Consider the following 23,340-nt stretch of genomic DNA (forward strand, 5'->3'; position numbering starts at 1 on the left):
TGATCTCCTCCCTGCCGTCCCCGATGAGATGCGCTTTTATGTTAAGGTAGGTCTTAGAGTTTTTATAGCGAACAGTGCGCCTATCGTCTCCTTTCCCCTCTTTCGCTTTCCAAGCAACCTATAGAAGATATGTAGTAAAATAGGATTAGGGTCAATTTAGTAGGGTCAAGGGTTAAGTTAGGTTTTTAGTACAGTTTATATTATAGTTTAATAGTTAGTTCTTATAGTCCATAATTAGAGTAAAGTAATTTCGTAGGTTTTATATTGCAGCATCTTTTAGAATCCTTTTAGTGCTAGGTTACATTCATTTACATTTCTTATCTTTAAATTTTAGTTTTACGTGTAAGTAAGAGCACGCGGAAGTTGTACTCATGCGTGACTTATATTCACGCGTGAGTGCAGCCTTTTTAAGGGCCTACTTGTTCAGTGCGGGCGTCTAGTCTGTGTCACGTCCCCCTTTTGGAGAGTTTTTAAGATTATCACAAAGTACAATACGTTTATTTACCGAATTATCCAAAGACTTTTTTCTATTCTATTTAGACATTTTTAGTGAGACACACTTCTCACCTTTATAAGTTTACTGTTGAAGTTTAGTAAGGCACACTCCTTACTGTTGTATCGGACACACTTCTGATACAAACTAAATTGTAGAGACACACTTCTCTCCTTTACTGTTACGTATTTATTGTTGAAGTTTAGTAAGGCACACTCCTTACTGTTGTATCGGACACACTTCTGATACAACCAAATTGTAGAAACACACTTCTCTCCTTTATTGTTACGTATTTATTGTTGAAGTTTAGTAAGGCACACTCCTTACTGTTGTATCGGACACACTTCTGATACAACTAAATTGTTGAGACACACTTCTCTCCTTTTCTGTTATTGATATTGGGACATACTTCCCGATCGTTTGATACTAGTGAGTGTAGATTGACATAAGTTAGGAACGCCCACGTTCTCGCCACGTAAGACCACCTATAGTATAATACCTCGTTTACAACAGATACCCTGAGTTAAATAACTGTGGGGTGTGGTGGGGTGGGGTGTGTGGGGTGGGGTGGGGTTGGAAGAGGGGGTGGGGTTGGAAGAGTTGAGTAATCCACAGTGAGAACGAGGTAACTACAATGAAAACTTGTTTATCCTGTAATAAATGGCATAAAATTGAAATCGTTGTTTAACTGAATAAATAATTCATATAGACTGAATGAATAATTTATATAGACTGAATGAATAATTTATATTGGAGACTAGACTAGGGACCATATCAATCTTCACATAGTAGCAACAAGTAAGCAAGCCAATCACTCGCTTCACTGGATGATCACTATTATAATTGACTATACAGTGTACAAGAAGGAAGTAAAATGGGGACCCCTGACCCAGCAAAGTCCCCTATCATTGGTCCACTCCCGATCACGAGCACGTTACTGTGCGCATATAGACGATTTACACATGTATTTTGATAGCTCCTGCTAAACTAACTTTTCTTATTAATTAATAAATCTTAAAATTACCTATTACCAAGGTTTGATGCCTATGCAGTCGAGACCTCTTATTGAGACCCGATACAATAAAAACAATATAATATAACTCAGATTATGTAATTACACTTACATTGGCGTCACCATGCATTTCCAAGGTAATGGCACGGAAGTCAAGCTCAGCTGCTAATTCGAGAAACACCTGCCCTGCTATGGTCTGTCCGGGAGAGTATACTGGCAGAGGGTTCCGGTTGTGAAGCCTGATCTCAAACTTTGTTATCGAATACTTCTTCATCTTTCTATGTAACCTTCCCATCTTCAATAACAGAAATTCAGAGTCTGTTATTGATTTTAAAATTAATCTACTAGAAAAATTTAAGAAGACTAATGTTTTAGTAGACATATAAGTGTCAGTTATGGGAAAATATTATTATTATAAAACAGGATCTTACCGACAAAAATGATTCTTAAAAATACCTAATAATGCGGTATAAACTATATCCTTGAAAAAGATTTTCCCAACATCTGTTGCATGCAGCTATATCTCTAATTTCGTTCAATTCCTGCAAATTGTCCATTCGCAAATTTCTACTACTTATGTCACTTCTTAAAACCGATAACAAGTTCATTCTAGGTCTCCCCAATCTTCCAATGAATAATTTATCTGATTCAATAGCAAAAGAGAGAGCCGTTTGGGCTGGGATGTTCTCCATACTCCTGAGAATGTGTCCAACATCTTCTCTATGGGAAGACAGAGGGTGTAAATTATATCAAGAAGAAGAAGAAGAAAGAAGTAAAATATTTGCATAAAAATCCGTGTGTTGCCAAGAGAAATGGAGTAAATATCTCTTGATTTTTTCCATTCACACTCTTTTGTAAAAAGACAGTACTAGTGAAAGGTTAAGAATGGTCATTTTTGCAGAAAAAGAGGGATTTTGGAGACTTATTAGAATTAGAATTAGAATCAAATTTACACAGCAATATAATAAAGATAGTAAAAAAATTTAGAGATGCTTCGATCTGCTGTGCAGGACATTCAAATCAGTCCAAAACTGTTAATGGAGTGCCCTTCTAAGGACTAAAAATCAAAACATACTATAGTATGTATATAAATAATAAGTTATAAGTTAATGATTATAAGGTATGGTAAATTGGTGGGTTGAAACATTGAACTGTGGGCATGAAGGCAACCATTAAATTATTACGAAAATTACATAGATACCCACTTTAACATAACGTCAGAATTATGAACACAACAAGAAAATTGAGAATAATCTTGTGCAAGGGTAGGGACCCAGATGTCGATTCTAACCCAAATAAACTTTAAGGAGGCTTCTCATCAGTAGCCGCACCTCCTTACTCGGTTTCTGAACTGGAATTCTATGGGCTTCCAGACGGCCAGATCGAGTATTACCATCCCATCCTTCTAGAGTTCATCACAAGTAGCACCCACCTTGAAGATCTTTGACACCCAGACACACCCCCATTGGCGAACAAACTTTGGATATAATCTTACAAGCTATTGTTTATTTCATTATACGATGAGACACCATTAATTACATCCTTTCAGCGCTGATACATAACAAATAATTTGAGGCGGAGAAGACAGAAGAAAACACATCGGCAAAGTCAATGGACGGCTATACAGCAACGTGGCTAGTGGCCCGCCTGCACGGAGGGGACGGAACGGTTAACAGGTATTATTATTATCACTTCGAGATGGCCAGGCCTACTCTCATGCTGTCTATATGTGATGATTAACTCTGAAAAACTAGGGACAACTGGGGAATGATCCCAGAACCTCGAGATTTCGCGTCTCTTGCTCTACCAATTGAGCTACTGACCCTGATTCTCAGAGCGAAATCACCACTCATATACAGCACAATTTCATGCTTTGTGTGGAATATCATTTATCAGTTATTTAGAATATATATTCGCATGTATATATTCTAAATAACTGATAAATGATATTCCACACAAAGCATGAAATTGTGCTGTATATGAGTGGTGATTTCGCTCTGAGAATCAGGGTCAGTAGCTCAATTGGTAGAGCAAGAGACGCGAAATCTCGAGGTTCTGGGATCATTCCCCAGTTGTCCCTAGTTTTTCAGAGTTAATCATCACATATAGACAGCATGAGAGTAGGCCTGGCCATCTCGAAGTGATAATAATAATTAAATGTTTCGCAGATTGGCAATTGATCGGTGTAGTTGGTGTTGTACACACTGCACTGATAACGATATCACGTTGAACGTGTAATGTAAATATAGTGTGGATACATGCGAATATATATTCTAAATAACTGGTTAACAGGTATGGTTAATCGTGTTCAAAAGGAAATTTGCAATCACTGTCTGAAGAATATTGGAGTAGGGCTTCCCCACTTTGAATGTTTTGTCTCGGTATTGTCGTATACTTAGTACTTACCAGAATACAAATTTAATATTTCGATTTGATATAAATTCAAAATTAGAACATTCAAATGGTAAAAAATTGTGAATGATTTTCATGGTGAATCAAGTTTCCAAATTGTAAAATTTCACCATTTTGTTTGTTTGGGGACCGGTTTTTGGTTCACCAGCTAATGTTTACAAAATCATAAGATACATAACAATATAATTTTATTCAATATAAGTGAGAATGAGAATTAAAAATTATGATGTAACCTTTATCGTTTATTCTTTTTTTTAAACCAAAAACTTTAAAAAACTTCATTCAACATTTCAAATAAAACAAACAGTTATACTCATCAACCACTTATCATACACTAAAAAGTTGTTTAAAAACGCTACAGTGTACAATTACATGCGGTACATTTTCTTTCGCAATTTTTAAACTTTCTTCAAAACATCATCAAACAGTATAAGAAAAAAAAACAGATATTTATTCCGGACCATGCCGGTAGTTCTAATGACCAATTTACAAAAATAGTTATATATAAATAATATTATAATTATTGTCACTACAACAGCTACAGTGATGATTATTTACATAGCTGACTAGTGTCTTATTATTGTGTTAATTATAACTTAGTGTGGAACCTGACAGTGACTTTATTATTATCTAAGTTAGTGATCAGTTAGTGACTAACATAAAGAGTATACTGTGTTGAAGTAATTAGCTATTATTAAATGCATAAGTCGGATAACTAGGAGCATAAGTCCCACCTCCCTGGACCTCATTCCCTTCTCCCTCAGTCCCTTACATCGCCGCCCAACCGTGCATCACTTCTTCATAGCTGGGTAGTGGTGGTGCACTAATGTCTGGTGGTGGTGCACTAATGTCTGGTGGTGGTGCACTAATGTCTGGTGGTGGTGCACTAATGTCTGGTGGTGGTGCATTAATGTCTGGAGGCGGTGCACTAATGTCTGGTGGTGGTGCATTAATGTCTGGAGGCGGTGCACTAAAATCTGGAGGCGGTGAACTAATGTCTGGCGGTGGTGCACCTATGGCTGGAGGCGGTGCGTTTGCGTCCGGCTGGTATTGGAGGTTGATGTGTTGCACCTGTTCTTGTTGACGAAGTGGGATTGTACCGATGGTGATGTTCAACGGAACGTTCAGATCATACCCAAACCATAAGGGATGCACACTGAGCACCACAGTGTACATTATATCTATGATGTTACAGTTGATGAGGCGGGAGGGCGGGAGGGGTGGTAGGAGGAGCCCGACATTACTCCACGTGAAACTGGTACCCGGTGCAATCCTTCCCCTCGTGCGGGTCAATATTGTCTTGTTTACGGTCTGCTTCTTACCACATGATGATGTGAAAATATTGCTCTCAATCAGCTTTATCTTTGATTTGGTCATGACCTTGTTGCTAAGATTCTCTATACTAGCGGAAAAGGAAATGCTCTCCCCACACACGAACCCCAGCTTGGGGAAGGAGAGTGAAGCGCTGAGTGGACCAGTAGTACAGCAGAGATATCCAAACTTTTTACTCCCACTAATGGTCTTCGGATGTGCTGCACCTGAAATAATTTGGTCGATCAGCAGTTATGTTTTAAGATATATTATGAGCTTTGTCGAGTAAATGTGGTGTATGAGCGTGTCAAATTTTGCAGAAATCTCAGAACTTGTTAAGGCCAGAGGGGGGAGGGTAAATGGCACTTTTCTAGTTTTCATATAATATTTGATAATAGCTGCTGGAGACGAACAAGAAGAAAAAAACCGGATCAAAATCTGACCTTGCGTTCCTGAGATATCGCGCGCTAAATTTTGAGGTTTACCTGTAATTATATGTTAAACTGGATCTTTAAACGGCTGTAACTTTTTTGACCTTTCGATTCCTTAGTTGAGAAAACCGGCCACTCCCTGATCTTGAGGTTTGGTACAGTGGTTCCTTGGACAATTATCCTTATTTATGGTGCAGCGATTTTTTTTATTTGAATCGGTTCTCGAATTATGAGGTTAACCATGTCAAAAATTCGACAAATTTAGTTGGTTAACCTCATAATTCGAGAAACGAGTCAAATAAAAAAATCGCTGCACCTAATGTCTAGATAGTTGTCCAAGGTAGTGTTGCAAGTAAGAGAGGCATACAGTTATATACTTCTTTTAATGAAAATGAATAAGAACTTCGTGAATTACTTGGTTTGGTCAGAAATGCACGTATACACAGGGGACCCGCTATCCTAGCAAAGACTCCAGAACACTTTATTGTTTTCACAGAGCTGGAGTGTAGAAATAGTCAAAGCTATTGTTTATTTCATTATACGATGAGACACCATTAATTACATCCTTTCAGCGCTGATATATAACAAATAATTTGAGGTTAAATGGCGGAGAAGACAGAAGAAAACACATCGGCAAAGTCAATGGACGGCTATACAGCAACGTGGCTAGTGGCCCGCCTGCACGGAGGGGACGGAACGGTTAACAGGTATGGTTAATCGTGTTCAAAAGGGAATTTGCAATCACTGTCTGAAGAATATTGGAGTAGGGCTTCCCCACTTTGAATGTTTTGTCTCGGTATTGTCGTATACTTAGTACTTACCAGAATACAAATTTAATATTTCGATATTTCGATTCCTTAGTTGAGAAAACCGGCCACTCCCTGATCTTGAGGTTTGGTACAGTGGTTCCTTGGACAATTATCCTTATTTATGGTGCAGCGATTTTTTTTATTTGAATCGGTTCTCGAATTATGAGGTTAACCATGTCAAAAATTCGACAAATTTAGTTGGTTAACCTCATAATTCGAGAAACGAGTCAAATAAAAAAATCGCTGCACCTAATGTCTAGATAGTTGTCCAAGGAACTAGTTGTTTTAAACGATTTTACTGATAAGAGAGCAACTGTTACGGCACAAAGAAGCGCAAGCATTACTAGCAATATAAGTGTCCAAGTTACCCTCCTAGTCTCCTACACAATTTGAACTTTTTCGTCATATTTGAACTAACTATGAATTGATTGTGGGTATAAAATAAAATTTTGTTTTACTAACAAGAAATGCACCGGTTTTCTTTTGTGGATGGCCGCTCAATTTCCCGATCCGTGATGGCTTATTTTACTAAATTCAATATAACCTGGGTCAAAGGTCAGCGCTTATGTGTAATTGTATTGCGCGAACGTTTTTCTATCGCGCATTCTTAAAATCGAGTCTAAAAACCTATCTTCTCCTACAATTTTTGAGCAATCACCCTCAAAATTTCAGGATATGTTCTTAGGATCAGTTAGAGGCCCCCTTAATCACTGATCACTTCTTATTGATCTATAAGAACATTTGTTGTTTTGAGATACGAACATTTTATGTTTAATTTCAATTCTGTATTTTATGTAGGGTCGGCACTAATATCTTTAAATGGTTTAACCGTCGTATTTTTATTTAGCTGAAATAGATTTTTTAATTTATGTTTTATAATTATGTACATTTTTCTCACTCCAGCTGCAGTCTGGTAGTGTCGAGATTCATGAATGTTTTTCTAGCCTTCTTTATATCAATAAATCATATTGTTGCCTCATTGCTAAAAGAACTGGATTCTTCCAGGAAGCATCCCGTGCACAGAGCTTGGTCTACATATATATTAAATTATTAACCATTCATTCTGTATGTGCACGAAAATTTATTTCAATCAATCATTGTAGATATATTTTGGTCTTCAAGTGTAAATGTAATTGTAATACATTAATGTAAAATGTGTTTAAAAAAAAGAAAACTCACCGTACATATCCTGGTTGAGGTCGATTGTTGACACAACTGTGACATCAAGAAAAATGTACAGAGGTTTCTTTTTTCTTCTAATTTTAACAGTCAAGTCATACTGGACCCTCCCTGTGGGTATGTGTTGTAAGTTTCAATCTGTGTCGCTGTGTGTAATCGAGTTTCAAGTTAAATCTCAAAATCACAAACGATATGCAATGATAAATCATCATTATGTCAATTGTTCAATTTAGACTTTGGATTTAGACTTGATGCAAATTTAGACTCGATGCAAATTTAAGCTATAATATTGAGATATTATTGGAGCCGTGGGCTTCATAGTATAGAGGAAGTCGTAAAGAGAGAGGAGAATGCACTCACTACTTATGTGGTGAAGAGTAGAGACCCAGAACTGATTGCTCTGAAGGACTACTTTGTCAAAGACAAGAAGAGATAGAGAAAGAAACTGACCGAACACAACGCGAGGAAATACGCAAGGAGAAGTGGACAGCTAATATTAATAGCAATTGTTGCAATTTTTTGAATTTGCATATCATGAAGATCATCTGCCTGTATCCATACTACTTAATATAACATTAGTAACAGTTTGATTACAAGATGATTTCATCGATATTATTTACGAGATATGGATCTTTAAAGAGCACAACAATTACAAGTTAAGACTCCTAAAATAGCTTATCAAATATTTATTCATTATTGCTGTAGCCTGTATTTATGATATGTTTAGAAGTTATAAATTAAAATTAAAGGGAGATTTGCAGGTGAATGATATAGTCAGCTGCAACAATTATACATATCAAAGTAGTATGTAAAACGGTATCAATTGTGTGGACAGTAACCATAATGATAACGACTGTCCATCATAATGCCAGATATCTCCACTGATTATGACTAATTATCATGATAATAATAGATAACTCTAATTGCAGTAAATATGTATAACCCCAGGTCACGAAGCAAATCACCCACTTACCATGCTTTCCAGTGAAAGTGGCGGGTATGTTCGTGGGAAGAGTTATAGAGAAGGGCAAGTTGTGACGTCCAGCCGGAAGCTTGCTCTCCTCCCTGCCGTCCCCGATAAGATACAGTTCTATGTTAAGGTAGGTCTCAGAGTTTTTATAGTGAATTGTGTGGTTTCTCTCTCCTCCACTCTGCTCTGTCCAAGCAACCTACGGAAGATACCCTGAGTTAAATAACCCATGACCCAGCAAAGTCCCCTATCATTGGTACACTCCCGATCACGAGCACGTGACTGTCCGCATATAGACGATTTACACATTTAGTTTGATAGCTCCTGCTAAACTTACTTTTCGTATCAATTATATGTTTTAAATAATCCCGCTCCAGATCTAGGATATAATAATAATAATAATACATTGTTGCAGTTGTTTCTCTTGCTTTCTTCCCTTGATTTGCAAGCCCTCTTTCTAGTATAAATATTGTGTTTAGTATTTTGTATCAATATTCTTGTATTGATTGTGGTAATTTGTGTGTCAGATTTCAGTAATAGGTGTTTGCTGAATTACTGTATTATACATTCTGTGACTCTAGCGAGTTGTAGTGAGTCCCATCTCTTGCCCTCTAAGCCCTGTTTCTTGTTTATACTGTATACAACAAATCATACTTATGTAATAAACATTTTTTTGTAGTGAAGGGTTGTTTGAATCTCTATTTGCTAAGTTATATAATATACACTTGGTGATCGTTTCTCCCGTTTTTCTTCCCTTGCATTGCAAAAACAATCAATACATAATGTTATATTCATAAATAAATTCAAATTTCAATTTCAACCATATATACAGCACGCCGGGCAAGCCCTGTCTCTTGTAAAAACAACCACTTTTGTAGATACACACAGTGTCTACGCCTTTATCCTCTGGTCTCTAGGGTCAGCTGACTCCAGGCCAGATGAAAATTACCGATTGCCAAGGTTTGATGCCTAGGCGGTCGAGACCTCTTATTGAGAGGTCTTAACAATGTCACTGAAAAAGTACTTCCTTTGGAAAGAAAATAAGTCACACGGAACCAGAATGATAGACCTAACGCAGCAACATTTCAAGGATCTGGCCTATTACACTCAGGCAGACATAATGAGCTACAAAAATAAGATCTGGATTGACAGCATCGAAACAAATCTGCAATGCAGAACTGTCAGTAAGAACAAGGAGACCAAGATACTCGGTGCGATCACAAAGATCAAAAACAGTGGGCTGCTCCTAGACAAAAACAACTTCTTATTCGGGCACAATATGAGTAAAAATCTAGACAGCCAAATAATGGACTACATTCACGGCAGCTCGCCACTCTTTGCGAATATCCAAAAGGTCATGGGTGGTGGCAGTGGTGAGGCCTGTCGTTTCTGCAACAGCTTCAATGATTCTCCTGTACACCAGCTCCTATTGTGTCTGGAGGTGCAAGACACCAGTTACCTGCAACTAAAAGAATAGAAGAGCTGGGTGGGGCTGACTCACATTACTATCTAGATGAAGTGTTAACAAAAATCAGCACACAAAAAGTATTCATTAGAAGAGTCGAATTCCTTTGGGTACAAAATGATGCTCTCAAGGATTTATCCAACTAAAAGATCATAAAATAATGACTCTGCAAACATCTCAGAGAAATAATACCACCGTAAAGAATAAAGAGGGGGATCCTGGACCCCGAAATCCACCACTTTTCTGTACTTTCAGAGGTACCAATGTGGCAGATAACCAGGGCTCATGCTGCCGCTGAGCTAAAGCAGTAGAGGGGATGGCGGCTTCTCTAGGATCTAACACGTCCTGAAGCAGACCAACACTATGTCCCAACGCACTGGTGTTGGGATGTCTGCCCCCGGTACCTGTCCGGGTCAATAAAGCAGTCAAGCATCATGTATGTTATGTTGAGCATTCTCAACCAACAAATGTGGGAACCCCCACGAAAGACCAAAACAGATCTAAAGAGACACTTAACAACATTGGAAAAATAGACTTCAATTTGTTTATATAATTTATAAAGCATATATTATTGCCCACGTTAAGGGGCCTGTTAATAATTTAGTAAATTATTTGCTATTTTAGATTTAATAATAATAAAAATCTTATTGAGACCCGATATAATAATAATATAATATAACTCAGATTATGTAATTACACTTACATTGGCGTCACCATGCATTTCCAAGGTAATCGCACGGAAGTCAAGCTCAGCTGCTAATTTGAGAAACACCTCTCCTGCTATGGTCTGTCCGGGAGAGTATACTGGCAGAGGGTTCCGGTTGTGAAGCCGGATCTCAAACTTTGTTATCGATTCCTTTTCCATCTTCAATAACAGAAATTCAGAGTCTGTTATTGATTTTAAAATCAAAATTTAGATGCATATTTAGATGCATATTTTTGATATATGCAATTTGTGTTGTATATATACAGGGTGGCCCAGAAGTAACTGCCCAAACGCAACCCTTTAATAACTCACGTAATTCTTCTTAGATAGAATTGCACAGAAATTTCAGAGATTATAGATATGGGTCAAACTTAGATTTCCTAAAAGTTTCGTCAAATTTAATTAATTACAGTGGGTGTGGCATGCGACTCCCTCTTTTTCGCTATTGTCACCATAACATAAAGTGATAACGCTTTCAGCTAGGAACTTTAAAGTTTCTAGACATATTTGATCTGATATTATTATTATAACCAACATTGCTTATATTCTGCCTTGTAAACAAAGAGCAAATCTTCTTAATGCCTTCTTCCTGTCCTAAAACTAAAACTTCATCCTATTAAAGTAAAGGCCTGTTGTTACCACAAGCTATTATACCGTCCCTCTCAAAAACATGCCTCAGCCTCCATCAAAAACAATTTTAGTTTTCAGTCCTTCTAGTTTCCAAAAATCTACCGAGCTAGTGTTCTGGTGTGCACAAAAGCCCCTAAGCCCGTGCATTCCTTGCCCCCGCTAGCTGCCAGTCCTTGACAAACTTCCAATAGCAAAGATCAACTAGTCATTTACAAATTGAGCACTATACAATTTTAATTGTTTTAAATATTGACTTTGTAAAATGAGCTAAAACATTGATTTATTAGTTTCATTAGTTTCATTGATAATTGAATTGCTTTCCCAAAATTTCAAGTTGGTTTTTCACAATTTAACCGAGTTATGGCTCTTTTAAGATATTGCTGATACTTGATCTTGGCACTTAAGCAGTGATTTCGTCACCCAATCAGTAATCTCATCGAAAGCTATTCGCTAGCGAGCAACAATGAGCTTCATTATGCGGTAACGAGTATGTTCAATGTTGGTGGATGAGGAGCTGATCACTATGATTGAATAGTGACGTTCCTTAGAACCAATTTGAAATTTTAAGGAAAATGCTTTAATATTTTTTATATTATAATAAATAATAATAAATAATAATATTGAATATCAAACCAAATATGTTTAGAAAATTTAAAGTTTTTAGCTAAAAGCGTAATCACTTTATGGTGGCAGTAGCGAAAAAGGGATTGGCGCGCCACACCCAATGTAATTTATTAAATTTGACGAATCTTTCAGGAAATCCAAGTTTAACATGACCCATATATTTTAATTTTTGAAATTTCTTTGCTTTGCAATTCTAAAAATATTTGCGTGAGGTATTAAAGGGTTGCGTGTTCATATAGCCGTACCATGTGTATACACGTACGGCGGTCGCGCGCTACTAACGCTCTGGTTAGAGCAAGGTTGCGTGTGCAGTGTGAAAAGTTTCTTTTGGGACACATTGTATTTTAAATGTAATAGATTTGATTTTGTTTCATATGATCTAATGCGCGGCTTCTACCATTAAGTACGTTTACGATGCACAGGGGGGCTAAAACATAAAATCAGGTTTTCAATAAAACGGTGCCTTTTGTAGTTGAACTTCGCCAACAGTTGCGTTCGTCCAATGAAATCGCTGAATTTTGCAAGTCATTATGAATAATTGAATTACATACAATCATACATTCATAAGCGGAGCTTGGCTTACATTTGATACATGTTTCGAATCGGCGGCGCGCGCTTCGCGCGCGAAAAGTGGCATGCAACGTATGTCAAGCAATTACATAATGCAGTTTTAATACTTTCAACACTACTATATAACAAATAATTTGAGGATGTACCATGGAAGTCTAGAGTACCCGCAACAAAGAATGCAGCTGTAAACGACTTGGTAATGGGGTGCATGTGAGCTCTTGGGGCCAGTGGCATCAGAAGACTGGCTATCAGCCTTGGAAATAAGATGAGTTTTCTTTAGATTCATGACACATCCGCACTGCATCTCCATCACCATGACACAAACATTCTTTCCTCCATTACCCCACCCTTGCCTAGCCCCACCCCTCCCTCCCTCTACCTGTTGCGGGTACTCTGGACTGCATGGACATCCTTGAATAGAGGTAATTTTTATAGTAGTGTTGTGGTATTATCTTGAGTACATGTATCTATTATCTATATTCTATATCAACAAACTAGTGTAGACGCCCTATCTAGCCCAACCCTTCCCTTAACCCTCTTCAGCCCCTTTACTCTATAATACATTGTACTCTTATCCCACGCCCAACCTGCTATAGACATTAAATTATCTCTATCCCTCCCCTTTGGGACCTTGCAGTCCAACCCGCCCCCGCTCCCCTGCCACAACATCACCACTACATACCACCATACACTCATTTATTTAGGCTTTGTGCTCTTTGAAAATTCTCTCTGCTTATTCCTCTTGTTTAATCTATCTTTCCATTTGATATCACTCACTCATTTCAAAACTGTTTTACTCTCATCATCTTATTTTCAGGCTGTTGGTTGGTTCGATGGTGTCCTGGCCCCAATCTCATCATGTGCTCCCTACCATTCTCTCTTCATGCAAGACATAACTATTACTGAAGACAACCCTCGGTCTACTAGATCGAGAAACAACTCCTCTCCTTCTGACAGAAATATCATCGATTTTACGAAACCTATTACCATCACAACCCCTGGACAATACTTGCTCAGTAACCCTGACTCTGGTTGTAGTATTAGTCTCTTCCAGGATGTTTTTCCAAGTCAGCTATGTGATCAGTTCGCTTGTGAAATTGAAAACACTGGTGCCCTCAAACAGTACACCACAATCCACAAGCAGGCTCAAGTACAGCTCCCACGACTGTCATCTTGGTATGGCCCTGTTGACTACGCATTCTCAGGAATTGTAATGAAAGCCAACTCTGTGTCAGAATGTCCTCGTCTTATTGCAGCATATCAGCACATGGCGGAAAACATCTTTCAACCCAACAACATCGATTGTTCCTCTGATTGCTTTTTGATCAACCAGTATAGGACAGGTCGAGATTCTTGTGGCGAACATAGCGATAATGAGCCAGAGGTTGACCTCTCTAAACCTGTTGTTACTCTGTCACTCGGTCAACAACGCTGTATGCTCATTAGAGAGGCTAAGAACTCTGGAAATGCCATCACAATCAAACTTGACCAAGGCTCAGTTCTCGTTATGCATGGTACTGATTTCCAAAAAAAGTACACTCACCAAATACCCAAAGACAATGCAATCACTGCTGCACGCACTTCAGTGACCTATAGGACCTGCAACTCCAGCTTCCTGCGTACCAGAAACGCTCTATCTACACCTCTTATTGATATGGCCATCACTCCTGTACTCGCGAACCTGTACTCGCGAACTGTACCTGCCCCCAAGACCCCAGGAGACTCCGCAAGCTCCCAGTCGCTTCAAAACAGACGTAGATCTTCTCTTACACTAACATCACTACAAACCATCATCACTGGAAGCTCCCCAGTCGGATCTCCTCTGGCCTCAAGCTCTCCCTCCGTGACCAGCAGTAAAACTTCAGTCTCTGATAGTGAGACATTCCCTCTCAGTCTAGAAGCAATGTTAGAAGCCGTTGATTCATTAAAAGAAAAAATGGTGAAAAGTGAACTTTCTCGTCATGGTAGCTCAAACTCAGGGTCCCTCATTGACTGTAAGAAACGACTAAAGAAAGCTGTGAAAGCATGTCACAAACGCCTCAGCTTGCTTCTTCTTGAGCCTCCATCTACCTCAGCTGAGCCTGACTGCGTCACCCACTCCCTCCAAACCATGGAAAACTCTGTTATTGACCTTCAAGCTAAAATTAGCCTGCAACATACCACCCTGCAAACTCTTGTCTTGTGCTCTGACAACAAATCCAATCAAAAAGGTAGCCCCAGCTCCCCTAATTTGTCTAACGAGCTGAATACTGTGGACAAGAGACTTGAAAAGCTTGAGGAAATCATGAGTAGCATCAACTCAAATCAACAAGACACTGCTACCTCCCTTAAAGCCTTTGAAGAAAATATCACTGCTATTAAAAACGAGGTTGAGGTCTCTAAGGCCTGCCTGCAGTCTCTCCAGCCCAATGGCCATAAAAATCCCCAAAAGAAAAGGCCCTCGCCTCATCCTGCTCAAAACCAGAACCGTGAAAGCTCAAATAGCACAACTCAGAACCCCCATAGAAAAACCAGAAAACAGAGAAAAGTGCTCCTCCTTCATGACTCTCAGATGAACGGATTTATAGCCGAGTCTTTCTCTTCTGGGTTCAAGGTTGAAAAAAAGAAAGTAGGTTCCTTTACTGACCTGAACGGTAAACACATGAGAGATGTGATCAAAGAACCAGAAGTTGACTGCTACATTCTTCAGCTCGGAGTTAATGATTACAGATATAATGACCGTCATGTTAATAAAGCAGTCAAGGATGCAAAAGAAGCCATCGACACACTCCTCTCAAGTTCCAGTGCTAAAATTGTTGTCTCCCTGCCCACTCCAACTCCTGGCCCAATAAGTGATCTAACAAATCAATTTGTTTCGGAGATCACCCAATTTGTCTCCACTAAAAGAGAGCTTAGTGACTTATACCGGCGCCTCTTCACTGTAAACAACACTGGAAACTTCTCCCGAGCCATCTCTGCTGCTGAGTCATCTGAAGACTCTCCTAACCCTCTGAAGGAAGACCAACTTCATGTCTCAGAGTATGGTCTAAAAAAACTCTGTATGAATATCAAACTTGGCCTATACCGTGCCTTTGGTATGAGATCCTATAGAAAGCAGCCCCCCACAGAGCGTTAGAATAACCATGAAATTCAATAAAAAACAAGCCTCACGAGATCAACTCGCTGTAATGTCCTGGAACATTCAGGACAGCACAGGAGATGGGTCTAACAAATTTGAAAATAAAGAATTTCTTTCAATCCTCAATCAAGCTAACATTCTGTGTCTCCAAGAAACAAAGAAACAAGTTAAGATTGAAGGATACCTTTCTTTTAATAGCAACCGCAAAAATTCTCGCTCAGGAGGGGTCTGCATTCTTGCTGAAAATGATTTAAGAAAAGGTGTTTCTTGTGTGCCTTGTAGCGAATCTGACGATATTATTGTTGTCAAACTTGACAAAAACTTTTTTAAGCTTGATTTTGACCTATTTTTAGTATGTTACTATATTAGCCCTGCATATTCGTCCTATGTCAAAAAAAATCCAGACTATACTGCTAATACTTTCTCCGCTCTTGACTCCATCTGTATCAGACTACGTCAAAAGGGAGAGGTTATCATGTGTGGCGATGCAAATGCAAGAACTGGAAAACTCCCAGACTATATCCTCTCTTGTAATGCACCTGCCATGCATGACATTTACAATGACATTGGACTTGAACATGACATCGAAGAACCCAGAAACAACTCTGACCTGACTATATCTGAACCCCACTGCCAACATTTTCTTGACATGGTTATTAATAACCAACTCAAAATTCTTAATGGCCGTACCCTCGGGGACACCACTGGAAAAATGACCTGTCACAAATACAATGGGAGCAGTGTGGTTGACTATTTCGTAATCACCTCATGGGCAAGGGATCATGTAAACTCTCTCCAAGTGAAGGAGTTTACATCATACTCTGACCATTGTCCATTAGTCTTGAAACTTACCACATTTGAACCATTTGTTGCCAACTTCCAGCTCCCAGACTTTTCTAATTTTCCTTGTGGCTATAAGTGGGACAGCAACACCTCTCACTCACTATTTAAAACAGCCCTTAACTCGCCCGAAATTGTTAGTAACCTGGAAAACATTGCAGCAAACGAATTTAGCAGCACCTTGGAGGGCAATCATGAACTGAACGATGCAATTACTAACTGTCTCCACAGTGCTGCTGATATAGCGTTAAAAGTGAAAAAACCTCCTAAAACTTCCGCCCACAAGAAATGGTTTGACCCACAAATCAACTCCTCGAGGCGAAACCTGAATAGGCTAGCAAACCGGCTAGGTAGTAAGCACTGCAACAATATTCTCAGACGTGAATATTACAAGCAGCGCAATAAGCACAGTAATCTTGTTAACAGTAAGAAATTATCTTTTCTTAGGAAGTTAAATGAAGCTATTGAAGAGGGTCATATTCTTGACTGGAAAAAATTTAAAAGGCTTAAACAAGAACATGACACTAGCCCCCTACTAGACAAATTCGATCTAGCTAGCTTTCATGATTTCTTTGCATCCCTCTATAAGAAACCAGACCAGGAGCCCGATCCCACTCACCACAATCACAATCATTACCCTGAACCACCAGATCTGGATATCCTAAACAAGCTCATATCTGAACCCGAACTAACTTCTGCAATCAAAAAGCTCAAAAAGGGTAAAAGTTGCTCAAATGACTTGATCTCAAACGAAATGCTTCAGAGCCTAACTCCGCTTTGTCTCCAAGTCATCCTCAAAACGTTCAACCACTCTCTGGTCTCAGGTTACTATCCATGGCATACCAGTATTATCACTCCTATCTACAAATCAGGCAACCCCTTCAGCCCAGACAATTACAGAGCAATAGCAGTTGGCAGTTGTATGGGTAAGCTGTTCTCTAGCATTTTACTTGAACGTCTGTTATACTTCAAAAAGCTCTACTGTCCTGATCCAAAAGAACAGCTCGGTTTCTCGAAGGGTGCTCAAACTAATGATCACGTTTTCACCCTTAAGACAGTCATTGATAAATACACTAAAGTTAAAAAAGCTCGTCTCTATGCATGCTTTGTTGATCTAAGAAAGGCCTTTGACACTGTATGTAGGGACCTTCTTCTGCACAAAATAACATGCCTTGGAATTACCGGTAACTTCTTCAACTGCTTAAGTGATATGTACAAAAACTCAATTGCTCATATAAAAATCTCCAAACTCTTGTCCCCTAAAATTGATATTGGCAAAGGAACGGAGCAAGGACACCCCCTATCACCAGACCTTTTTAAAATCTATATTAACAACTTGTCATCTCTTCTGAAATCTGTTGGTGATTATCCAGTTCTTGCTGACGTTCTAATATCACATCTGCTCTGGGCTGACGATCTTGTCCTTCTTGCTCTAAGTCCCAAGGCCTTGCAAGTCAATATCAACATTCTATCTGACTTCTGTAACTCCATGGGCCTTGAAGTAAATATAAAGAAAACTAAGATTGTCATATTCAGCCCTCCCAAAAAGAAGCAGTCCCATGAAACATTTACATTGGGAGGTCAGCCCATCCAGCACACCGAAAAGTACTGCTATCTTGGCATAATATTCCACAGAAATGGATCCTTTACGGCAGCAAATACTGAGCTGAGGGCCAAAGCTCTCCGTGCTCTATATGGCCTTAAAGGCAATATAGTTAAAGATGCCCTCTCTCACCGTGCCCTTAATATTCTATTTGATTCCTTAATCAAACCAATCCTGCTTTATGGCTGTCAAGTCTTATGCCCCCACTCTAAAACAATGAGATACCTTTCAAAAATAGATGACAAAGCCAGCCCCCAGCATACCCTGAAGTACATTGCACAGGACCACTATGAGAAATTCCACCTAAAATTTATCAAGTGGTCTTTGTCCGTCCATTCAAAAGCATCAAATATAGGTTGCTGGGGCGAAAGTGGGCGCCACCCCCTATTCTTTGAAGCCTGCAAACTTGCAATAGATTACTATAGTCGCCTTGAAAGCACCGAAAATGAACTACTTTGTGCTGCATTTCACGAGCAGATCATGCTGGGCCTTCCTTGGTATACCAACATCTCAAAGCTTCTCACCAAATACAACTTCCCCCACTCATCTTCATCAAAATCTAAGCTCTCCACCCAAATCAGTCATAATATGAGGGAAGAATTCGTGAATACCTGGAAATCTGCCAAGGCCTCCTCACCAAAACTAGAATTCTATAACTTAATTAAACATGATTTTGAACCAGAGGCATACCTACGAATAATCAAAGTACCTGATTTTCGAAAAAGCTTGACAAGGTTTCGTATCAGCTGCCACAACCTCTACGTTGAAAGGGGCAGATACGAAACCCCTCTTGTACCAAGAGAAGAACGTTGGTGCACTTACTGCTTTTTCAGTAAAGGGCTCAAACCTATCGAGGACGAAAGCCATGTATTAATTGACTGTTTGCTTTACTCCTCAGTTAGGGAAAAATTCAACTTTTATCCCCAAAACATCACTGACCTAGCCGGTCTGCTCTCCAACAAAAATCTAGATCCTACCAAATTTACTGCCACAGCAAGAGCAATCCATTCAATTCTCTCTGTGAACGAACAATATACAGCCTATTATAAGAGCCCAGATTTCCACTCAAATACTGGCAAGTGCATAATGCTCTAGGAACTCAAAATAAACTCATGAACCATACAAATTTGATTTACTTAAAGAAAATAGCATTATATTATAACATTTCTATTTTATCCCTACACATTTGTAAATGATTAGAAGTGTGTAACTTAAATTATTTCAGAATTATAACTATTGTGAACTCAATAAAATAATTATCACTTTTGTATCCTTGTATCCTTGTATCCTTGTATCCTAATGCAGCGATTTCATTGGACGCGAACGAGAGCAATTGTTGGCGACGTTTGACTACACATGGCAGTGTTTGATCGAAAACTTGGTTTCAGATCCCCCTTTGGATGTAAAATAAAACTTGGTGTACGAGGCATATGCGCATAAAATTAAAATGCATCGCGCGCCGTAGAAACTAAAAATCTTTAGTTAATTTGCGCGTCTTAGAGGGTTCAGTTTATACTACAGGCTATAATTATAAACATAATAGCCTGAGGTCCCCAGGTAAGTGTTATGGTTTATAAATTTTATTTGTTTCCTTGAATTAGTTGTTGTTTTCTTAATATTTGGACTAAAAGTTTTTAAACCAATGTTTATAATGGTTTGGCTCAGCGCGCGCTAATTTGCAGCACTTGCTCTCGGGCCACATTTCGAGAAGAAAGCGGCGCGCGCTACTTCCAATAAATTGAAACGAATAACATCCGTTAAAAAGGTTTTTTAACACTCAAATTTTTACTATCAGTTTTTAGTTTGATAGTATGTTCAATGTTTATTGTGTGGTAATCCCAGCAAACCCTACCGGCTGGTGTATATCTCCAAAAGTAAAATAAATAGAACCTTCCGGTTTTCAACAAAATTTCCGTCTCGCAAATTTAAAGTTAGCTCCCCAGGAGCCAAATTTGGAACAACTTTGTAGCGCGATGCGTTACTGTGCCGCGCCGCGCACTCAATAAGGCTTCTCACAGCGACATCGGCGAAATGCGCTACTGTGCCGCGCCGAGCTGCCATAAATTGACATCGTCAATTAAGAACAACTTTGTCATACGTTGTATGACCCGCCGCGCACGAAGTGCGCGGCTCCCCCTGTATCGTCAGGACCATAGTGAAACGACCGTGGGGGTCGCAACGTGATACAAGAACAACTTGGATTCTGAATTAAACCGAAAAGTTTGGTTTTGAGCTAAATAAAAGATCACAGCTTTTAAATTTTGCAAAGTCATGTTTACCTGGGGACCTCAGGCTATCATGTTCATAAATAGAGATTCGACGGAATGACAAGCTGAGCGTGGCCTAGTAAAAGCGGCCCAGTAAAAGCTTGTCATACGTTGTATGACCCGCCGCGCACGAAGTGCGCGGCTCCCCCTGTATCGTCAGGACGATAGTGAAACGACCGTGGACGATAGTGAAACGACCGTGGGGGTCGCAACGTGATACAAGTAAAAGCTGACTAGATTTTTATGTTTGAAATTTTGGACAGTTAATATATGTAATATTTTAAGTATTGTCTCTACTAGTTGAAATCTTAGTCCGAAATTTAAATTACTTGTATATTGTACAAAAAAGTCGATTGTATCACCAAAAATTTGCAAAAAATCTTTATTTCTTGTTATTTTCTGATTTACTACGCACTACGGCTTTTTGATTTAAAACGGCTATTTGAGGATAAAAATCATTCTTACGGCTTGTTTGAAATAATTTTGTACTGGGCTACCAAGTTCGCAAAGATACCTACCCAACCAAGACTTTAGGAGGCAAGGGTGGGTTTGTAAACTTAATGGTCTGCACTCTTCGATCTTTTATCACCTGGATTCTTTTTGACATGTTTTTGTAATGGGTATATACTTACTGGGCCTCGCTCAGCCTGTCATTCCGCCGAATCTCTATTCGGTTTATGTTTTTATGTTTGTTTATGAACATAATAGCCTGAGGTCCCCAGGTAAGGTATATACCCTCTATCACTCTCTTGATACTCCAAGTCCCCTAAAATATTTGCTATAAAGGTCTTGCTAGTTATGTATGAAATATATTTATGTTTGCTTTTGATACTAAATAAAATTGTTGTTTTCTTGAATTGTTGTTTTCTTGATAGTGTAAAAAATTAAAACGTTTAATTTCGCTATTATACTTTAATACCGTCCACTTCGATGGACACGGAAGAATATGAGCTGAGGGATCAGAATGCTCTCAGGGGACGGCAAAATGTTACTGGGCGGTGCTCAGCCTGCCATTCCGCCGAATCTTTATACGGCGTGCCTTTTTAGCACATTAGAAATGTTTTAGTGGCAAGTTTAAACCTAGTGACTTTTGTAGTTCACTCCAGGGCCCAAGGATTGATGTCGCCAGCGAGACTCGAACCTGAACGTTCTGATCATAAATTATTAGCCCAAGGTATTTGATCTGGCAGGAAGCAAGTGATTTTATGAGATGTTCAATCGAAATCATTATTGATACATTATTGATCATACATTACTGTACTATTTATATTGTATACAATTTTACGGACAAAATGATTCCAGCAGGGGGCACTCCCAACCCACCGCTTCTGCGGGTAGTTGATGCACTGTTCACAAGCAAGAGCCACTTTGGTCTACCTGCTGTGAGGTGTCTCAGCTAAATGAGTTGATACCTGTCTCTTCCTTTGTGACTGTGATTAAATACAGGAAATTATCACAATTTCTTGTTTTGGTTATAAAATCATGCTTTGAATGAGCCAAAAATACACTAAACCACTAATATTATTAAATTTTGTATTCGGGCCCTACAATCCTACAAACGTGGGTATTCATACAATATCTGCAATTATTTTAAAAGTTGCTTCAATCCCTCAGCTGTATGTTGTCTCACTATTACACAAACTTATTATTATTCAATACCTTAAGAACGACAAATTTAGTCTACCATAAATTTAGTCAAACTTTTTACTAAAATTGTTGTAAACCAAATTTCATGTGACTAAATTTTTTGGCAATTACTTTTGAAGTAGACCAGAATTTTAGTAGAGCACATTATGAATTGAATTTTATTGAGCTTACATTCTTTATCATATGCTTATGATAAAAAGTTAAATATGGCTAACTGTACATATAACAGGTCCCTACTGTGTGTAATAAGAGTTTGTAAGCTATGGTATGTAACTAATGTGTGTAACATGTTGGCTCGCCGTTGGAATTTTCCCAGATCGAGAATATTCCTCCTTACCAAAATACGCGCATTTGGTGTAAGTTACAGGATCACGAGGTTGATAATTTGTCCACGTGACCGTTTGGCGCACGGTGTGCACATGGGCCCATTGGAAATTTCTGATACATGTGTTCCCTTGTCTGTACTTAGTTCACTATAAATATAAAGTATGACATTTATGCGAAATTGGAAAAAAAACTAGCTTAATAATGGAAATCTCAAATAAATGAAATGGAAAATGGCCTCGAAAAGTCAAAAATTCGACTAAAATTGTTGTAGACTAAAAATTTGCGAAATTTGTGCCTAAAATTATGGTAACCAAAATTATAGTAACCAAATTTATTGTGACCCAAATTTGTTGGCCCTAAGGTAATGATAAGTATACATTTTGAATTTTAAGTCCTTTGTAAAGTATTCTATTAAGTGATCATAGGACTGATTTTATATCCTTCATATAGATAGAGGCCTTACCTTTAGCTTTGTATATTGCGAATTATTTAATCTATATTATATTTTAAACTTGACGAAATTTCCCCGGCAACGGGGACATAGAAGAAAAAACACCGAAAATCGACCTCAAAATGACCCTCTGGTGATGCCAAACCCAGCTCGCAAATGGAGTTGAAACCTCGCCATTTTTAGCAGGGTTGTAGAAAAAGGATAGGAATAGGCTATAGCATTCTTAGAATTTTGATTTAGGCTTTAGATTTTTTATAATTAACGTCGGAAGTGAGGTTAAATAATCGTTAGAATAATGGCGTTATTTAAGCAAAGGTTTACTGCGCTGTTGCGTAGCAACGATAAAAATGCACGTGCGCGAGCAACCACAGATTAACAACGCGCGTTGTTATGCTGTATGATACATCATAATTTCAAAACTAGCTCACATTTACGCTCACGCTATGACTTCTTATAACTTTGTTTGTGATTGCAA

The 23,340-nt window shown here is 38.6% G+C and overlaps 2 protein-coding genes across 4 annotated transcripts in view; one reads left to right on the forward strand and one right to left on the reverse strand.

Moving 5' to 3' along the window:
* Window positions 1-4,685: 4,685 nt before the first annotated feature.
* LOC134821456 (arrestin domain-containing protein 3-like) lies at window positions 4,686-10,947 on the reverse strand. Its single transcript, XM_063832198.1, has 4 exons — window positions 10,786-10,947; window positions 8,621-8,816; window positions 7,648-7,758; window positions 4,686-5,455 (listed from the first exon to the last, which is right to left on the reverse strand). Exons 1-4 carry the CDS (start codon window positions 10,945-10,947, stop codon window positions 4,686-4,688), a joined length of 1,239 nt encoding a protein of 412 aa, XP_063688268.1.
* The window catches only part of LOC134820525 (tyrosine-protein kinase ABL2-like), a 50,967-nt gene continuing 33,870 nt past the window's right edge, over window positions 6,244-23,340 (forward strand). For all 3 annotated transcript variants that reach the window (XM_063830951.1, XM_063830952.1, XM_063830955.1), the window contains exon 1: window positions 6,244-6,257. The gene's annotated coding sequence lies outside the window, so the exon portion shown is untranslated. The remainder of the gene's footprint in view (window positions 6,258-23,340) is intronic.

This window comes from Bolinopsis microptera, chromosome 9 (genome assembly GCF_026151205.1).
Source record: "Bolinopsis microptera isolate Bmic1 chromosome 9, MBARI_Bmic_1.0, whole genome shotgun sequence".
In the NCBI taxonomy this organism is placed as follows: domain Eukaryota; kingdom Metazoa; phylum Ctenophora; class Tentaculata; order Lobata; family Bolinopsidae; genus Bolinopsis; species Bolinopsis microptera.

What these genes read in the sequence shown, in the direction of transcription:
- LOC134821456 (XM_063832198.1), bottom strand. Translation starts at nt 10,947, where the DNA reads ATGGAAAAGGAATCGATAACAAAGTTTGAGATCCGGCTTCACAACCGG. An exon ending in CACTTTCACTGGAAAGCATG is followed by an intron (nt 7,759 to 8,620) that starts GTAAGTGGGTGA and finishes ACATACCCACAG; the next exon opens with GGAGGGTCCAGTATGACTTG. An exon ending in CCTCAACCAGGATATGTACG is followed by an intron (nt 5,456 to 7,647) that starts GTGAGTTTTCTT and finishes AAATTATTTCAG; the next exon opens with GTGCAGCACATCCGAAGACC.